Here is a 17,191-nt window from a genome sequence, read left to right as displayed (position 1 = left end):
ATTACTATTCACACTCCAGTGAGTGCAATAGTAGGGACAATAATAATTTAATATTTTATTAAAAATAAATAAATTATTAATAACAAATAAAAAAATTAAAATTAATTACCAATCACACACTATTTAATAATTAATTTATTATAAATACCAATGTTTTTATTTATTAATAACCTATTAATAATTAATTAACAACCAATTAATTTTCAATACCAAAAATTAATAAATAAAATTAATACCAATTAATAATTAATTAAGAATAAATTAATTAGCAATATTCAAAAATTATTTCAATAATTAATTATTTACAATTAAATTAATTCCCACCATATTCCCCTATAAACCCACAACCCGCTACAAATAATAAATTAATACAATTAACATAATTATCAATTAAACAATTAATACTAATTAATTACCAATTAATACTAATTATTTACCAATTAATAATTAATCAACAACCAATTAATTTTCAATACCAATTAATAATTACCTAATAACAATTAAATTACTTCCCACCCTATTCCCCTATAAACCCACAACCCGCTACAGAAGTAAAACTAAAAATTAAATTAAAAATAATTAATAGTTCCTAAAAATTATTATGTAATGTACTATAATTAAATTACTTCCCACCCTAATCCCCTACAAACCCACAACCCGCTACGGAATTAAATTACACAAAAATTAAATAACATAAAATTCATTACTTTAAAAATATTCAAACATACATTCCAAAATGTATACATACTTTTAACACATATACTAACACTTAAAACACTATAAAAAAAATTGGATATTTTGAACAACTATATTATGACTGTCGATATTACTTACTTCTATATTATTTAAATCGATATTTTATTTCTCACCTGATTTCCGATATTCTTCACCACTATATTTTGGCAATTCGATATTCTGTCCATTCTATATTAAAAACTCGATATTCTGTCCTATCGATATTTTGAATTCGATATTATGTCTGTTTACCGAATGGACGTATACATTAGGGATGCACTAATATTTCATTGCAAAATTTTACAGGGTTACAGTACTGTACTAATTGATGTTAGCCTTGTGTTGATGTATATTGATCATTACAAACTAATGGGGTAGCCCAGAACACGTCAAAGGACCTGGGTACAATGCGGTAAGAACAACAATTGGTACTGATGAACCGCTATGGAAGGACCAGAGAGGAAATGGCTTTTGGAGTTTATTTACTATGTCACTAAGAAGGTTTTCTCATAATCACCAAATACCAGAGAATGAATACTCTTCAACAATACACCAGAGAGAGAGAGAGACACAACAACTAAAATCCTGGAGAAAGGAATCCTCTTTATATTCTTTTACTTATGCAAATAACATATTCAGTGAAACATCTGAAAAGATATCAAATAGACAGTTGCTCTAATAGGATATGCAAGGAAAAGTGCTCAGGTGCAAGGTGAACAGAGGAAGGGAAAATCAGAAAGAAAACAGTAATAGGTCTTAATATCATAACTTTGCATAAACAGTACTGGTTACCATGATCTGAGGAAGGTAACCCAGTGTTTTTAAGCCTGTCTACAAAACAATTACATTATATTCAAGGTCTGATTTATAAAATGATGCTACTGTAGCTTTGGATTGACCCGCTTTGCCTGGTCAGGCAACCACCACGGTTGTCTCTTTAATTTCCACTGCCCTGATGAAGACCCGTATGTGGAGGTTTAAAAACACCCTCATCGCCTAAGTTGAGTTGAAACGTCGACGCCTCTCATTCATTGCCCTTGACTACACCATACATGGCATCCCCAAGATTGGATGATGCATTTTAAAAATAGCAGCATAATTCTATATAGCGGACTTTGAATATAATGTAATTGTTTTGTAGACAGGCTTAAAAACACTGGGTCTTCCTCAGAATCATGGTAACCAGTACTGGTTAACCCCCCACCTCCCCATGTAGTTTGATGAGTCAGTGTGATGTGGGTGGCTGGCTAAGGATTTTCCAGAGAGAAGCTGACTGAGGTCGCACTGTGGGAAATCCTGCGGTTTCCCCAACTGTCAACCAGGCATGGGAATCAAGAGGTGAGCGCAGTGGTACATACATGTACATATTTACAGTGGGAGTCCCGTTAACACTCACCTGTAAATGAGAGAATCTGTCTTTCATGTATTCTCTTGTATACACTCCCAAGCCCCAGCTTTATGTCTGTGGATGGTCCACTGGTGTGGGTGTAGGCGAAAAGTGTATTTGCACATTTCTGATGCTTTAAATGGGCAGGAGCAGTCCGGCACTGAGTACCTGCACTTCTTTAATCTGAAAGGGAGAGTACTTGCACTTACCAGCACTGTTCCAGTGATTTTAATGGGAGAGTACCTGCACTTACCAGCACTGCTCCAGTGCTTTTAATGGGAGTATACCAGCACATTTCAATAGCAAACAGGTTCTCTTAATAGTCAGTACATGCACTTCTATATATTCATTTAAAGCACTGCACATTTCCCCCTTTTTTCTCTGAGAAACTTTGAAAATATTGAGGGGTTCCAAGCCTATTCATACACAAACTGCACCCCCTGCACCCATTTTTTAGAGGGGCTGTTGGGGTGGGAAATGAACTGAAAATGTTTGTGTACACCGAGAAACTTGTGCCTTTCTGACTGTTTGGCACCTTTGCACCCATTTTCACCTGTACCTTTGCGTAGGACTACACAAACTTCAGGCACTGGGTGCAACCGCCACAATTACAGTTGTCGCCTTCTCCCATAAATATTTGGGAATCCTGATTGTGTGAGGCATTATATTTAATTTACTTGGCCAGATGAAATTTTTGGGCACGAAATTATCTTTTATATGCGCAAAAAGGTAATGCACACAAATTCTGTGGGTAATGTACATGTAATCTGTTCGCAACCCGCATTATGTTATGTTATGTTATGTTAAATAGTTTGTAGAGCGCGTGAATCACCCCCAAGGGGGTCTCTCAGCGCTGGCAGGGCTGTGCAAGAGCATAAAAGAGATGTTATTCTGTGAACATAGTGGTTTTCAGAATCTTCCTGAACATGAGGTAGTCAGAACATTGTCTGAGCGGAAGGGGGAGCTGATTCCAGACCAGCGGAGCTTGGTAGGAGAAAGATCTACCTCCCATCCGTGCTCTCTTTATCCTCGGAATGAGTAGCAGGGATTTAGAGCATGATCTCAGTTCACGATTGGGAATGCATTGGTGGAGTCTTTCCGTTAGATATATCGGTCCAGGGCCCCACAATGCTTATAAAGTTTCTGTACTGTTAATGCACTTTTAACATATTAACATTAATGAGGTTTCTTACCGTTCTCTCTCAGTTCCCATTTTCCTTCCAGTGAAACAGCAGAAAGGCCCAAAGCGAGCAAAAAACGCACAAAAAAATGCATCTGTGGGAAACGAGAGAGAGAGAGAGATTTGTGAAAATATGATGTAGACGTATTTGCCACATAACCCAGCATACAGTGTCCAATTTATAGATTTAAGCGAAAAATATTGCTTTTAGCTTCAACAGATTAAAAGTAATTAATAAAAATTAACATGCAAATAATGCAGTGGTAGACACTTTGCATAACTGAAATTGTCCTTTTTTAGCTGTGTATAGCTCCGTTTAAATACTAGGGAGGTAACAATTTGCCACATATAGTTGACGTCCTCTGTGGGTTGATTGGGCGAAAGACATTTGCCTGCAGCAAGAAACATATCCTTAGATATAAAAATATAATTCACCCCTGCTTAAGAGTATTAGTCTTTGTGGAGAATTTTTTCCATTATTTATGCAAATTTTACTTGTTCCACAACTACTATTATGTTCCAGAAGTAGCAGTAATATCATAAAAAATCCAAATATTTTAAATCTCTTTTCAAGGTATTGCAGTGCTTCTAAGATAGGCATTTGCGTAATGTGCAAGTAGTGTACAGCACTGTTCTGCTGCACTGTTTCTTGCTTGGAAGAGCTGCTTTCATAGGGCCAATAGTGTTAAAAGAGAATAACCGGAAACTGAAGAACAGTTTAAGAAAGAATAAAAGAGAAATTTATTTTATTCTCATGTTACAATAAGTGTGTATGTTTAGATGAGTTTTCTTCTGAACACAGCATATAATTTATGCAAACTATTTCACTTTGGGAGTTGGAAAGGGTAGTAATAATAATATGCTGTTTATTTGCCTCAATGCAAGACTCAACCATTCCTTGGCACATCGTTTCGCATTGCTGCTGCATGATTTGGTCTTCCACTTGTTTCAGCGGCCCTGGTGATGGTGCTCCAGGCCCTCCACCGCAGCCTCCGGTCGTCTCCCCCACTATCCTCTGTACTTTGCAGGCAGTGGCGGCTCGCAGAGGGAGTGCTGCGGGGCGGTGAGGTGGGCGGGGGAGGGGCAGGGTGGGGGATAGTGAAGTCAGACATACGACGACCAGGAGTTAAGTAAGTAAATAAATAAATAAAACTATTTACCTTGCGCTCGCTGCATCGCCGAGTTGGCCTATGCAGCGAGAGCAAGGAAAATATCTTACCCAAAAGCCGCCTAGCCGAGTTGCGCACTTTCAGTCTTCTTCTGGGCACAGGCTCCCGACCGCACTGCGGCCAATCCTGATGCTGCATGAAAGCAGCGCCAGGATTGGCCTGAGCGCTGTCAACTTGCGCTCCCAGGCAGACTGGGAGCCCCTGCCTGCTTCCTCCAGCCCGAGCAACGCAGCTGGGGCTGGAGGGAGCTTCAGTGAGCATGACGATTTGGCCGGCCTGAGACGGCCGGCCAAACATCGGACCAGCCAGACCGCCATGCACACTGTAACAATGCCCACCAGTCCCAAACCAGCAGTGTCATCCCCCTGGACCCGCCCCCAAAACCAGTGGCGGCTCCTCCATACGGGCGTTTGGGCGCCGCCCCCCTGCTTTCTCGCAGTGCGAGAAGGCAGAAACATAAATGGTAATAACTACCATTTATGTTTCTGCCTTCTCGCACTGCGAGAAAGCAGAAGTGCCTGATCGGGGGTGGGCGGTCCTGCTTGAGGGCAGGGGGGAGTGGCTTGCCCAGTGTTGTGCATAGGGACTGTTTGGCCGGCCCTGGGGCCGATCAAACAGTCCGTATGCACAACACTGGGCAAGCCACTCCCCCCATGCCCTCGAGCAGCACCGCCCACGGCGCCCACTCTACATAGCGAAAATGGTCCCGGCTGGGGCGCTCTCTACTGCGCCTCAGCGTTGTGATTGGCAGAGCGGAGGGAGGGAGGCTGCCTTTCATTCATGACGACATGACGACGAGAGCTTCAGGACGGCGGGAGCGGCAGTTTGGACGCATCCAGAAGCTGCGGTGTTGCAGGACGGAGCGGGAGTTGGAACGCATCCAGAAGATGTTGCAGGACGAGGATGGTAAGTTTTATAATCTTCTTTCATTTACCCACCCGCCTCCACCCCCCGTGACGACCCCCATCATGCCGGCCGTTACTGTGAAGTTATGAATGTACAAAACTATTTTAGGCCCTCCTTAGGCCTAAAATAGTTATGTACATTCATTACTATTTTAGACCCTCCGGTGCCGTATCAATGCCAGTCAGGGCTGGCTTTAGGGCGTTGCGATCGGTGCCACCGCACCGGGTGCTGGAATCCTGGGGGCGCCGTGTTTGAAAGTTTATTATGCCTTTAAAGTACCTGCTGCAGCGTTTCTTTCACCCCGCAATTACCAGGCCTCACATAAATGTCAAGATAACTCGTGTGATTAATTATCTTCCTGGAGAGAGAGATCAGCATTTTGTATAGTTGTGGTTTTGACTTAGGTGAAGTTAGTGCAGAGGGTTAATATGCCTGCTGCAGAGAACGTGTACCATGTAGATTACAGATGTAAACAGATCAGCAGGTTACTTGCAATGTATAATTTAAAGTCCTTAGTCCTAATATAGAATAGTGAGGTATTAACTTTCATCCTAGAACTGCATACACGCTGCAAAGTACAGAACATTGATCAATGTTGCAAAAAGGGTTAATTTGGCTAGAAATCGATTCTTATTATTAAAGAAAACTCCCAACTATGCTGTTTCTTTTTCGACTCTGAGTTTGTGCTTCTCCACACCAAGCACTCTTAAACTATGCTGCCTACCAGTATGGATGACATGTGACTCCTACACTTTTAGTCCTTTGGCTTACGTAACATTTCCTACACAGTGATTTACACATGTATGATTGAATGTCTGTGTGTAATATGCGTGTGATGCAAAGTGCTCAGACACCCTGCACTGGTATGAGTGGCGCTATATAACTAATTCAATGCATCTGAGAGAGTGTGGTTATGGAGACTTGGTCACTGTTTTCGCCACCCAATCTTTGGCCCTAATGGAGACCTGAGGTGACATATAGTTCATCTTTCTTTGGCAATAAGGTCAGGCGGCTAACGCCAATGTTCCCTATTCTTTTAAAATAATGCAGTCAGGCTAAATGGATGGCACGGGTGCAAGCAGGAATGAAGCACGATATGGGACAGTTTTAAATGTGTTTAATTATTTCAAGTCTACATATCCTACCTACTTTTATAAATATTCTTGCTTTCTGAAATGTGGTTTAACCTGCATCCTTTGGGCCTTTTTTTTTTGTTCTTCAAAATTTCCTTGGCGTGAGGGTCCTGCAGTTCCCCTTTAGTCAATCAGGCTCGCTATGACACAAAACACATTTAGACCCTTTTTTTACGCCCCACCACTTTCAAATGTCACCAGCCACCACTGCCCAAAACTCATCAGAGTCCTGGGGGCGGGTCCAGGGGATTAAAATAAAACCCGTTTTATTATCGTTTTGTTCGAGGGTGGTGTCGGGGAAGCGGCGCGTCTCCGCCCTAATGGAGGAGCCGCCGCTATCTTTAATTCCCATTCGTGAATTTCTAAAAATATCCCAGATACATCAACTGCTTGACCTTGCTTCAGATGAGACAATCGAATAGGCAGAGAGTCTAGAAGCTATTTAATGTTTGGTGGATGATGTCATCAAAGCTGTAGCCACAAACGATGCCTCTCTTCAATGAACAAGACACAATCAACAACCTAACCTTCTACCAACCTCATTCGGCTGGCCAACCCCATCTCCAGCTTCCTATGAGTCCGAGACTGGCTGTCCCTTGAGCCAGCCCCAGCTGAGCATCCCAGCCGAGCCCTCCCTCGCCTGTAGGTGTGGAAGGTTCCACTCTGTATAACCCCAGGCAGGGCAGAGCAGCTGCAGCCGCCTTTACAACCAGGAGATGTGACTTGTGAAAAATAATTTGCCATTTAATTGTTATTGTAGATTGTATTTGTATGGGAGGTACTAATCCTATACGAAGGCATGGACACAATTGTGAAGTCATTAGACTCCTAACTTCAGTTTTTATGAAAATGTGTGAGCTTCACAGGGTTAAAGGCAGCTTCAACCATTGCAGTCAGAGTAGCGGACACATCCGTTGCACTCCACCTTTTAGTGGGTGGGCCTAGCAAGGATCGAGACAGACTTGAGCCAATTGTCTTGCTCTAGCTTGTCGTTTGACCATGGTGATTGGCTCATCTAAAGACAGCCAGACAGAAATCCCAAATACGGACTCTTAACTTACCTAATGCGGTTTTTGTAAACACCAAATTGCTATGCATTATGAGCATATCGCAGCCATGTTTAGGTGGCAGCATTTTTTGTACTTTATTTTGTGACATATGCGTGCATTGGAAAAACATAACCATTACACAAATGAAGGCCAGAAATGTTTACTTTGCCAGTGCTTGTTTATATTGTATTATGAATGGACTTATACATTAGGGATGCACTAATATTTCATTGCAAAATTTTACAGGGTTACAGTACTGTACTAATTGATGTTAGCCTTGTGTTGATGTATTTTGATCATTACAAACTAATGGGGTAGCCCAGAACACGTCAAAGGACCTGGGTACAATGCAGTTAGAACAACAATTGGTCCTGACGAACCTCTATGGAAGAACCAGAGAGGAAATTACTTTTGGAGTTAACTCACTATGGGCCTCATGTAGGTAGCATACCAGTTACCACTTCTAAAATACCGAACGATACCGAATCGGTATTTTAGAAGTGGTAACTGGTATGTAGGTAATGAGTCGGTATTTTTTACCGAATCGTTACTAGTCGGCAATTACCGAATCGGTATTTACCGATTCAGTAATGAGGCATACCTTCCCATTGATGGGAAGGTATGCCTCATTACCGAATCGGTAAATACCGATTCGGTAATGGGGGGAACACATACAAGGGTGGCAGGGTGTCACATTGACACCCTGTTGCACCCCTGATTCGGCCATGTGTGCACATGTGGCACACATACATGCCCTAAGGGCATGTATGTATGCCACATTGCACACTGCTACGCGCGTGAAAATGCATTTACACATACATTCATTATTTACCACCAACTATAAGTTGGTGGTAAATACCGACTCTTAAACACACACACACACTCCCCCTACATCTCGATTTTGCTTTCGGAATTTACCGAATCGGTAAAATTACCGATTCGGAAAAGTTACCGATTCGGTAACATTACCGATTCGGTATTATTACCGAATCGGTAATTTTACCGATTCGGTAAATTCCGAAAGCAAAGTTTGTCCCCCTACATACCAATGGCCAAAATACCGGTCGGTAACGGTATAATTACCGAAAATCGGCCGTTACCGACCGGTATTTGGCTTCCTACATGAGGCCCTATGTTACTAAGAAGGATTTCTCATAATCACCAAATACCAGAGAATGAATACTCTTCAACAATACACCAGAGAGAGAGAGAGAGAGAGACAACAACTAAAATCCTGGAGAAAGGAATCCTCTTTATATTCTTCTACTTATGCAAATAGCATATTCAGTGAAACATATGAAAAGATATCAAATAGACAGTTGCTCTAATAGGATATTCAAGGAAAAGTGCTCAGGTGCAAGGTGAATAGAGGAAGGGAAAATCAGAAAGAAAACAGTAATAGGTCTTAATATCATAACTTTGCAAAAACAGTACTGGTTACCATGATCTGAGTGTTTTTAAGCCTGTCTACAAAACAATTACATTATATTCAAAGTCTGCTTTATAGAATGATGCTACTGTAGCTTTTAATGGACCCGCTTTGCCTGGTCAGGCAACCACCATGGTTGTCTCTTTAATTTCCACTGCCCTGATGAAGACCCGCATGTGGAGGTTTAAAAACACCCTCATCGCCTAAGTCGAGTTGAAACGTCAACACCTCTCATTCATTGGGCTTGACTACACCATACATGACATCCCCAAGATTGGATGATGCATTTTAAAAATAGCGGCATCATTCTATCTAGCGGACTTTGAATATAATGTAATTGTTTTGTAGACAGGCTTAAAAACACTGGGTCTTCCTCAGAATCATGGTAACCAGTACTGGTTAACCCCCCACCTCCCCCTGTAGTTTGATGAGTCAGTGTGATGTGGGTGGCTGGCTAAGGATTTTCCAGAGAGAAGCTGACTGAGGCCGCACTGTGGGAAATCCTGCGGTTTCCCCAACTGTCAACCAGGCATGGGAATCAAGAGGTGAGCGCAAATTGCTATGCATAGGGCTGGTGATTGCAAACATAAAATTTAAAAGGGCATGTTTTAGCTTTTTTCGACAGTACATACACATACATGTAAACAAACTACTGTCCGCAAAGGAGCACCTCTATGTGTCTCATTGAAGAAGAGGGCAGCCACATCTGTGGGCTCTCCAGCATACCCCTGCTTGCTTCTCTGTGTAGCTGCCTTTAGTGAGGTGCTGCCTGAGCCACTCTCCAAATGCTTCTATTTATTAAGCCAAGGAAAGGCGCTGATATCAATCTGATGATTAAACTGCACACTATTTAACCAGGGGTCATGAACATTTTTAAAATCAGGCTTAGAAGCGTTCACTTTTCATCAGTGTCTCCAAATTCATTGATATAATCTAAAGTACTTTTATTTTTTTTGCAGTGTTTTATATAGCGCGAACTTGCCCCTAAGGTATCGGTATCAGAGCGCCTTACATGAGCACCAGTTGTGTTACTCAAGGACACATTTATTTTTGTTAGGCACGGGGAGATTAAGTGATTTGCCCAGAATCACAGGATGTTGAGCTTTGTTGCCAAAACTCGAACCTGGTTCCCCAGATTTGAGGTCGACCACCCTAGTCGTTAGGCCACATACTTGATTGAAACACTTTCAAATTTTAAATAAACATCCTTTAAATTATTATAGTTTTTATCATATTTTTGTGCGCCATTCATTGCATAATTTACATGCGAAATGACTTGATGGGTCAGCTCCACTTTGGCTTTCAGAGTCAAGCCGAAATACCCACTTGGCTCGCCCTATTAATTTGCTGGCTTGCCCACCCTATCCCGCCCGCCAGTCACACATACCCTGTCTTCCTAGCTTTCTACCCCAACTCAGCAAAGTCTCATTCCTAAGCTTCCCCCACTCCATATACCCAGGGTTCGAGGGTACTTCATAACAGGGTTGTAGGTTTTTTGGAGTCCTGGGCAGAAAGGGGATGTTTGTGACTTCTCTAATTTTCCAGGGATGAAACTTTAGAGTAAGTGACAGCACTTGACCATTAATCCTCTGACGTGGTTAAAGCAACTTTGTAAGCGGTTATCAGTAAAAAGTTGAAAACATAATTAATAACCCTAATAAAAGAAGTACATACATTTTGAAACGCTATTAAGTGCAAAAACATTACATTACTCACACTGAGTGAAAAACAAACCAGCCCCAGGTCTGTTCAAAACTGACATCTCTACTCAAATCTGAACTAATTGTTTGCAGATTAGTGCAAGATTAACATGCTAAAATGGAGCATGGTACACAGTCCTGGAATGGGAGGGTTTCCCAGATACCCAAATCAAGATAAGGAAGCAGTGCAGAAGATATTTGAACCCTGAGGATATGAAAGCAGATCAAGTAACAGCATAAAAATCCATGATTTCTATTAAAGGCATCACTCAGGTCACTGTACAATTAAGGAACAGGATGTAACGAGATACATCTGAATTCTGATACATGTACCTTTTAAATTGAAAGTATTATGGAGCACAGGCCAATCAACAGCGCACTACAATGTTGTAGAAACAAAGTGTTGTTAGGTAGGGTTTCCTTTAACAATGATTTCCATTCTGGATTTTTTTGTTAAATTTGAAACTCCATCTCCCAGAATACAATGTTGTATTGGAAGAGGGGTACCTGGTGACATGCCCAGAGCCATGGTCTCATTCCCTATTGAACCCTCTGTGGCCTTTACAAGTTTTAAAACTATTAGCATACATTTAGGTGGTTCTAATGTGCATTTTCTTTTGTAAATTAGCATAATGCAGATTCAATTAACTTCGAAACAATGATTTTTTCCAATTTTACAGTTCACCTGGAAAGCACGAGTCCAGTGCAAATAAATGCGACTGCGAGCCTGCCTGACTAGCTGGACCCCTTCTGTACGGTTAACGATGCTGGCCCATGGCTTTGAGGCACAGGAGAGGAAGGCCAGCCTCGTAGACTTTCCATCTTCCAGTGGTTTAACGACATGGCCAGTATTTCCATATCTAAACCAGCACAAAGTATGGAAGCAGCAGCAGAAGCCGATATGTTTATACATGGGGACCAAGGCTGATGCGGATATGGTTGTCCATAGTCTGTGGCAGAATTAGCACTAACAAACAACGACTGGAGTGTATACTAGAGTAAGTAAAGTAACTACCTAGGTTGCCACCTGACTAGAATTTTACTGGCCTGGCTACTATTCTCATGCAAAGATAGGTAAACATTTCACAAAATTCATTGGAATATAATATTTCCTCCCTTTGAAATATAAACTGATAGCAACAATACAAGATGAAAACATGGCAAAGAATATGAATGCTGCTTACACTATTCCGAAATGGCCTTTAAAGCAAGTCGAGGCAGGATTGCAGCCGTACACGCTTTACAGCAACCGTTGTTCCAGTATCGGCTCTTTGACCGACCCAAACTCCAAACATTCACAAATGCCCAGTAATCTTCTCTGAGAAAGATGGCAACCTTAATAATTACCACCGGCTGAAATTAAGTCAAGCATTCCAGCCTTCACCTCTTTCTTCTTCTCAGTAAAACCCCTGAAATATAGTGGACGTGCCCATGCAGGGGCCCTGCAGCTCACTGGGAGATGGGACACTTTCTGCACCTCAATGAGTAGATGCTTGTGTACCCATTGAGAGGGGATCTGACATAGCAGTCCCGGTGGACTGCTGCTATCTGGACAGGACAAAGACTGCTTTGTATAAGGCTTGTACCTGACAGTAGTGACACAGTGAACCCAAATATGGGCTGGAAGTCTGGCCAGGTAAATACCAGTTAAGCATTCCTCACTTTACTTTTCGTTTTTCTCAGTACAACAAAAATCTCAAGTAATAAGAACGTGGTGCAGTAGTAGTGAGAACTCAAGGGTAAAGCTGAAGACCATGTAGGAAAAGTATATTAAGAAAGTTGGGAAGTGGAAGACTGGATAGTTCTGCTGTTCAATCCATGCCATCAACTAAAGCCAGATAACATGCTAGGTTCAATAAGTTATATATTGCACAATTTCAGTCAATCATTTGCAGTAAAAGCATGTGGGTTGTTAAAGCATATAGCAAATGATTAGATACTCCTTCACGCAAAAGGATTTTTGTTGAACAGAAATTGGCCCTGTACAATCTGAAAAGTCACTTTGCAGCCAACAGTTGGAGGCATTTTGTGCACCAATTGGATGGGGAAGCAACAATTCTTTGAACTTCAGAAGTAATCAAAGGCCCCCCTAGCGTCCCCACTCCTGGCTCTCGCAGTGCTTGACCATGGCTATCCAACCTCAGGGAGAGAGCTCCTTCCACTGGGTCTGGGGGTGCTGTGCCAAGGCAAAACCCCTTAATTACACAAATCACCCCAGGGCCTTCTGTCACTAAGATCTAAAAGTGACTAACAGGTTCAAAACCTCGCCCACCCTAGTCCTAAGGCTTTCTTCCCTGTGGAACAGCACACTTTCAGTTATCACTTTGAAGAACACTGCATACTCCTGGTTTCACCAAGAAGAGATTCTTATGGGGGTTAGCAAAAGTTGTTTTGGGGGTTTAATCCCTTATCATCTTTAAATAGAAAAATTAGGTATAGTGGGATAGTAACAGGGTTAAAACCACGAAGTCCTGTATTGTAGTCTTGGTTCTCCTACTTGACCAAATTGTTTGATCTTGGACAAATCCCTTTCTCCCAGGACCTTTGTCCCCTTATCTGCCATGAAATCACGGGCTGAATGGCTATTATCTGAATCTGCCTAAAGTTTTTTGCGTGGGTGCCTCTGGTTTAGTGCTGCTTCATTCTCAGCTTTTATGATCCTCTTTTTTAGCACCTCTAAAGGTAAACATTTTGCTAACGTGGCCTGTTTAGGTCACCTCTGATGCTGCAAGTTCTCCCTTCTAGTTACTATGTTATCAAACTCTGGCCCATTGCACCGCTGCACATTGGTTGTTCCCAGTGCCAGTGCTAGGACATCCCACTGGCAGGACAGCTCCAGACTTCCCAGCATGCTTTTTGTTTTACATCACCTAACGATTAGCCTGTTAGCACCCATAAATTCCTTGGTGAGCAAGATGTTGGACATTAGGCGTCCCACAGTAGCTCACTGCAGAATGCACAAAAAGCAAGGAGTAGCAATACTACTCTCTGCCACCCTACTTCTTTGGGCCTTGCAGCAGTGGCCCCTGGCTGTGAAGCCCAGGGGAAGGTGGCCCTCTCACGGGCCATACTGCTCTGGATTATGGCTGCGAGGCCTACGGGTCAGGGTGCTACAGGCGTAGCATGCACTCAACTGCTATTGGAATGTTTGTCGGCCAGCTTTCCAGCAAGAAGCAAGTTTCACGCACAACAACGGTAGATAGAGGTATACAAATGAAAATATCATAACATAATATCTCACAATTCCGCAAGTAAGTCCTAAGACACCGCTATTGTTGACCAGTTGTCAATGTAATTACTAGATGATAGTACAGAATACCACTTGGGGAGAACATGTAGAAAATGAGACACAGAATTAACACTTGTATTATTTTACCTCATATTTTAGCACCGCTTGGCTCATGGTCTTTAAATAAAGTGGCATTTGCATAACTCCCAACTGCAGGGACAACATTGACACTTTAACTACTTTACTTGCTATTCGCCTTATTCGCTAAATGAGACCCCTGGTGAATGTAGTCTGGAACTAAGGGCCATACAAACGTGTTTTTGCATCACATACCCTCTGAATCAGTAGATCAGAGGGGTTCAAACAGTAAAACCCTTTTCCAAATGTACGAAGCCCATTACTAAGCTTTTCCAAATGGGTTTAGGAAACCATCCTGGATTGGTATTTGGAAGATGTGTGTTTAGAGCCAGGGTCTCCGACCTTTTCTGTAGTAAGACCTACTTGTGTTCAATGAAAATTGTCCTGAGCTTTCGATATTATTAGAGATGCCGTAGTAACCACATCAGACGAGATTTCATAGGTGACCACCGTATGGAAGATCACCTCTGTGCTTCAGGCGTGGTTGCCAGCAATAATGTAAAAAATGCTTCGTCACATGGATGGTAGATAAAAGCCATAACGGCAACGCCTTGGCACCAAGGGAAAAACATGAATAGTCATCTCCTGTTTGTGTGTGTTTATTTGATTTTTATCTCTCACATATCAGCTTATAGTTTGGAAATTTGGATGTTCAAACATCAACTTATGAATTCCCAAATTACACACATTTTCATTTCCAACACACGATTTCCAGATTTGGTATACATATGGTAAATTCAAATCATCATATGCTTCGGATTTAGATAACTAGGATGCACACAGGAGAGCTCCTTTCAGGGAGCTGGAGAGCTACAAGTAGCTCACAAGCTACTCATTGGAGAAGCCTGGTTTAGAGTGTCCCCTCAAAATACCAATTCCATACGGTATGTATTAATGTTTTGAGACCGATATTCGGTTGTAAAACATTAATACTTTACCAACACCTCAAAGGTGATGGTACCCCCATTCCCCAACTGAAATAATACCCTAGGGACCTCAAAATTGCAAATAATTCTATAAAAGTTGGTGCGCAAATTGCGACCACTTTTTTACCAAATACATTGCACATACATCTGGCCCTTCATGTGTCAAACACTGCCTAATTTGCAGAACAGCAGACGAGATATTTGGTTTCATTCAGACTTTTAGCCACTGCTCACAGCGTTAACTGCTCCCATCTGCTTTTTCTTTCTGCAATACACTCTGAATTAATTTACAATGTACAAACAAGCCAACATTTCAAAACTGGAAAATAGGAGATTTTGAAAAAAAATCGGGGTATTAAGTTTTCCAGGCAATTTGGGGCGGGAGGCGGCTAAAGTTAAGCTTTTTTTAGCTTCAAAGCTCGGTAGACTCCCGCCTGAATCGGACCCATCGGTATGTGTATTAATGTATGGAAAAACAAAGTGCCCGCATTTTAACAGACTGAGAGCGCGCTAGCATTTCATACACAGAGCTCACCACTTTCTCTTGCTGTATATAATACTTTCTTCAATGCCACGCTACCTGAATGGACGGGCTCCCTTTTTATAGAATTATTAAATAAATAACGCGGGACCATTAAATGGTACACATACGGTATACAAATACATGTTACATAGTGAAAAGAAAACATGCGTAATAATGGGGTTCACGTTATGGAAAAAGTAACAATAATAACATATATCAATGTCAAATGTAAACTTATCGTAGCGACAACAGAACATACCCTGCAGGTGTGTGCTGTCACGGTGTCTGCGAACTAGGACCTGACAGGCTGTGTCAGTCCGTCCTCTGTGTCTCAGGATAGCTCGTGGTGTTACCTCATAGGCTATGGCGCTTACCTCGCCCTCCTCAAACTCCCCGTGCCAGCCCCGGCTGAGCTGGTTTTATACCTGGCCATGTCTGAGGCAGACTTGAACCCAGGCGGGGCGGGGCGGGGCGGGGCGGGCTGGGCTTTGCCTTCATCTCTCAGAACCAGACAGGCCGGGGATGCCCGCGCGTGACATCACGAGGTTAAAAGTGAAAATCTCCATGGTATGAAGGAAGGTCGAACTGAGCTCTGTTTGAGGAAGAGCCGGGTTTCAATAGTTCTTCTTCCCCTTTCATCTTCTGCTTTAGGTGCAGACAACAGGACCTCGTCACCTCAGGTGATTATGAATTGATGTCAATAACCACGTACACGTGAGCGTGCTTTCCATTGTGAGGTTGTGTCGCGCACTGAAAGTAACGTAATAAGCGTGGTAAACTCACACTGACCTCACACGCAACCCTTCCAGCGCATCTTTACTGTCACCTGCCACAGCCCCTGCTGTCCCAGCCCTGAAACCTACAACACAGACCTACCAGTGCACTGCTGACCCAGCGCCCCACTCATTCAATACTAAGGTTTCATTCAGCCCTGCTAATGCACTCAGTCCTGACTTGCCTCATCCACTGCTGGTCCAGGATTAGGGTCACAGGTAACCCTGCCGAGGCACCTCAGTCCTTACCTGCATCACCCTTCAGTTCCACTACGAACGCCATGTAGCTTAGCATGACGTGCCCTGTCCTACCCTACTGTAAAGTTCAAGGAAACACTCTTGAATAGATGCACTTAATTAACCCCTTTGCTGCGGCGCGAATTCCGCCGCAGCGCTGGGGGGGTGCGGGGTGAGTGCTGCGCCGCCATGCTCATGACGGAACCACGCCATCATGAGTTACGGGCGAGCTGTGCTCATGACGGCGTGGTTCCGTCACGACTCCGCCCACTCTCTATTCCGCCCGCACAGGTGGGGAATCAGTGCCGCGTGGGAGGAGCGGCCGCCAACGGCCGCAGCATGACAGAACCACGCCGTCATGAGCACACGCCGCCCGTGGCTCATGACGGCGTGGTTCCGTGATGAGCACGCAAGGGGTTAAGTGTTTATTTGAAGTAGCGTAGCGTGGAGAAAAGCAGCCCACAACCGGTCATTCAACAGCTCACGAAGCCACTGCCTGAATGAACAGTTACAGGCAGCCGCAACGAGAACCGTGGAATGAACGGGACACATTAAACATATACAAAGCATGGGGAAGGCGCTCGAGGAACATAAGTATCAGCACGTGAATAACAAGTCGCTCTTAAAGGGAAAGAGCGACTTGTTACCTTAACATCATTTCCCTTTATTAAACAAAA

General features: G+C 42.8%; 1 protein-coding gene across 1 annotated transcript in view; it reads right to left on the bottom strand.

The window, feature by feature from the left end:
- IL12B (interleukin 12B) overlaps nt 1-15,967 on the bottom strand; it is a 51,800-nt gene extending 35,833 nt beyond the window's left edge. The window contains exons 1-2 of the mRNA XM_085617585.1: nt 15,764-15,967; nt 3,316-3,397 (exon numbers count right to left, since the gene is read on the bottom strand). Coding sequence (XP_085473711.1) covers nt 3,316-3,397 — 82 coding nt within the window. The 5' untranslated portion in view covers nt 15,764-15,967. The remainder of the gene's footprint in view (nt 1-3,315; nt 3,398-15,763) is intronic.
- Between the last annotated feature and the right edge of the window lie 1,224 nt (nt 15,968-17,191).

The sequence above is a fragment of the Triturus cristatus genome, chromosome 7 (assembly GCF_964204655.1).
Source record: "Triturus cristatus chromosome 7, aTriCri1.1, whole genome shotgun sequence".
Classification (NCBI taxonomy): domain Eukaryota; kingdom Metazoa; phylum Chordata; class Amphibia; order Caudata; family Salamandridae; genus Triturus; species Triturus cristatus.
Note: the sequence above shows the minus strand (reverse complement) of the source record. Positions and strands in the feature narration are given on the sequence as shown.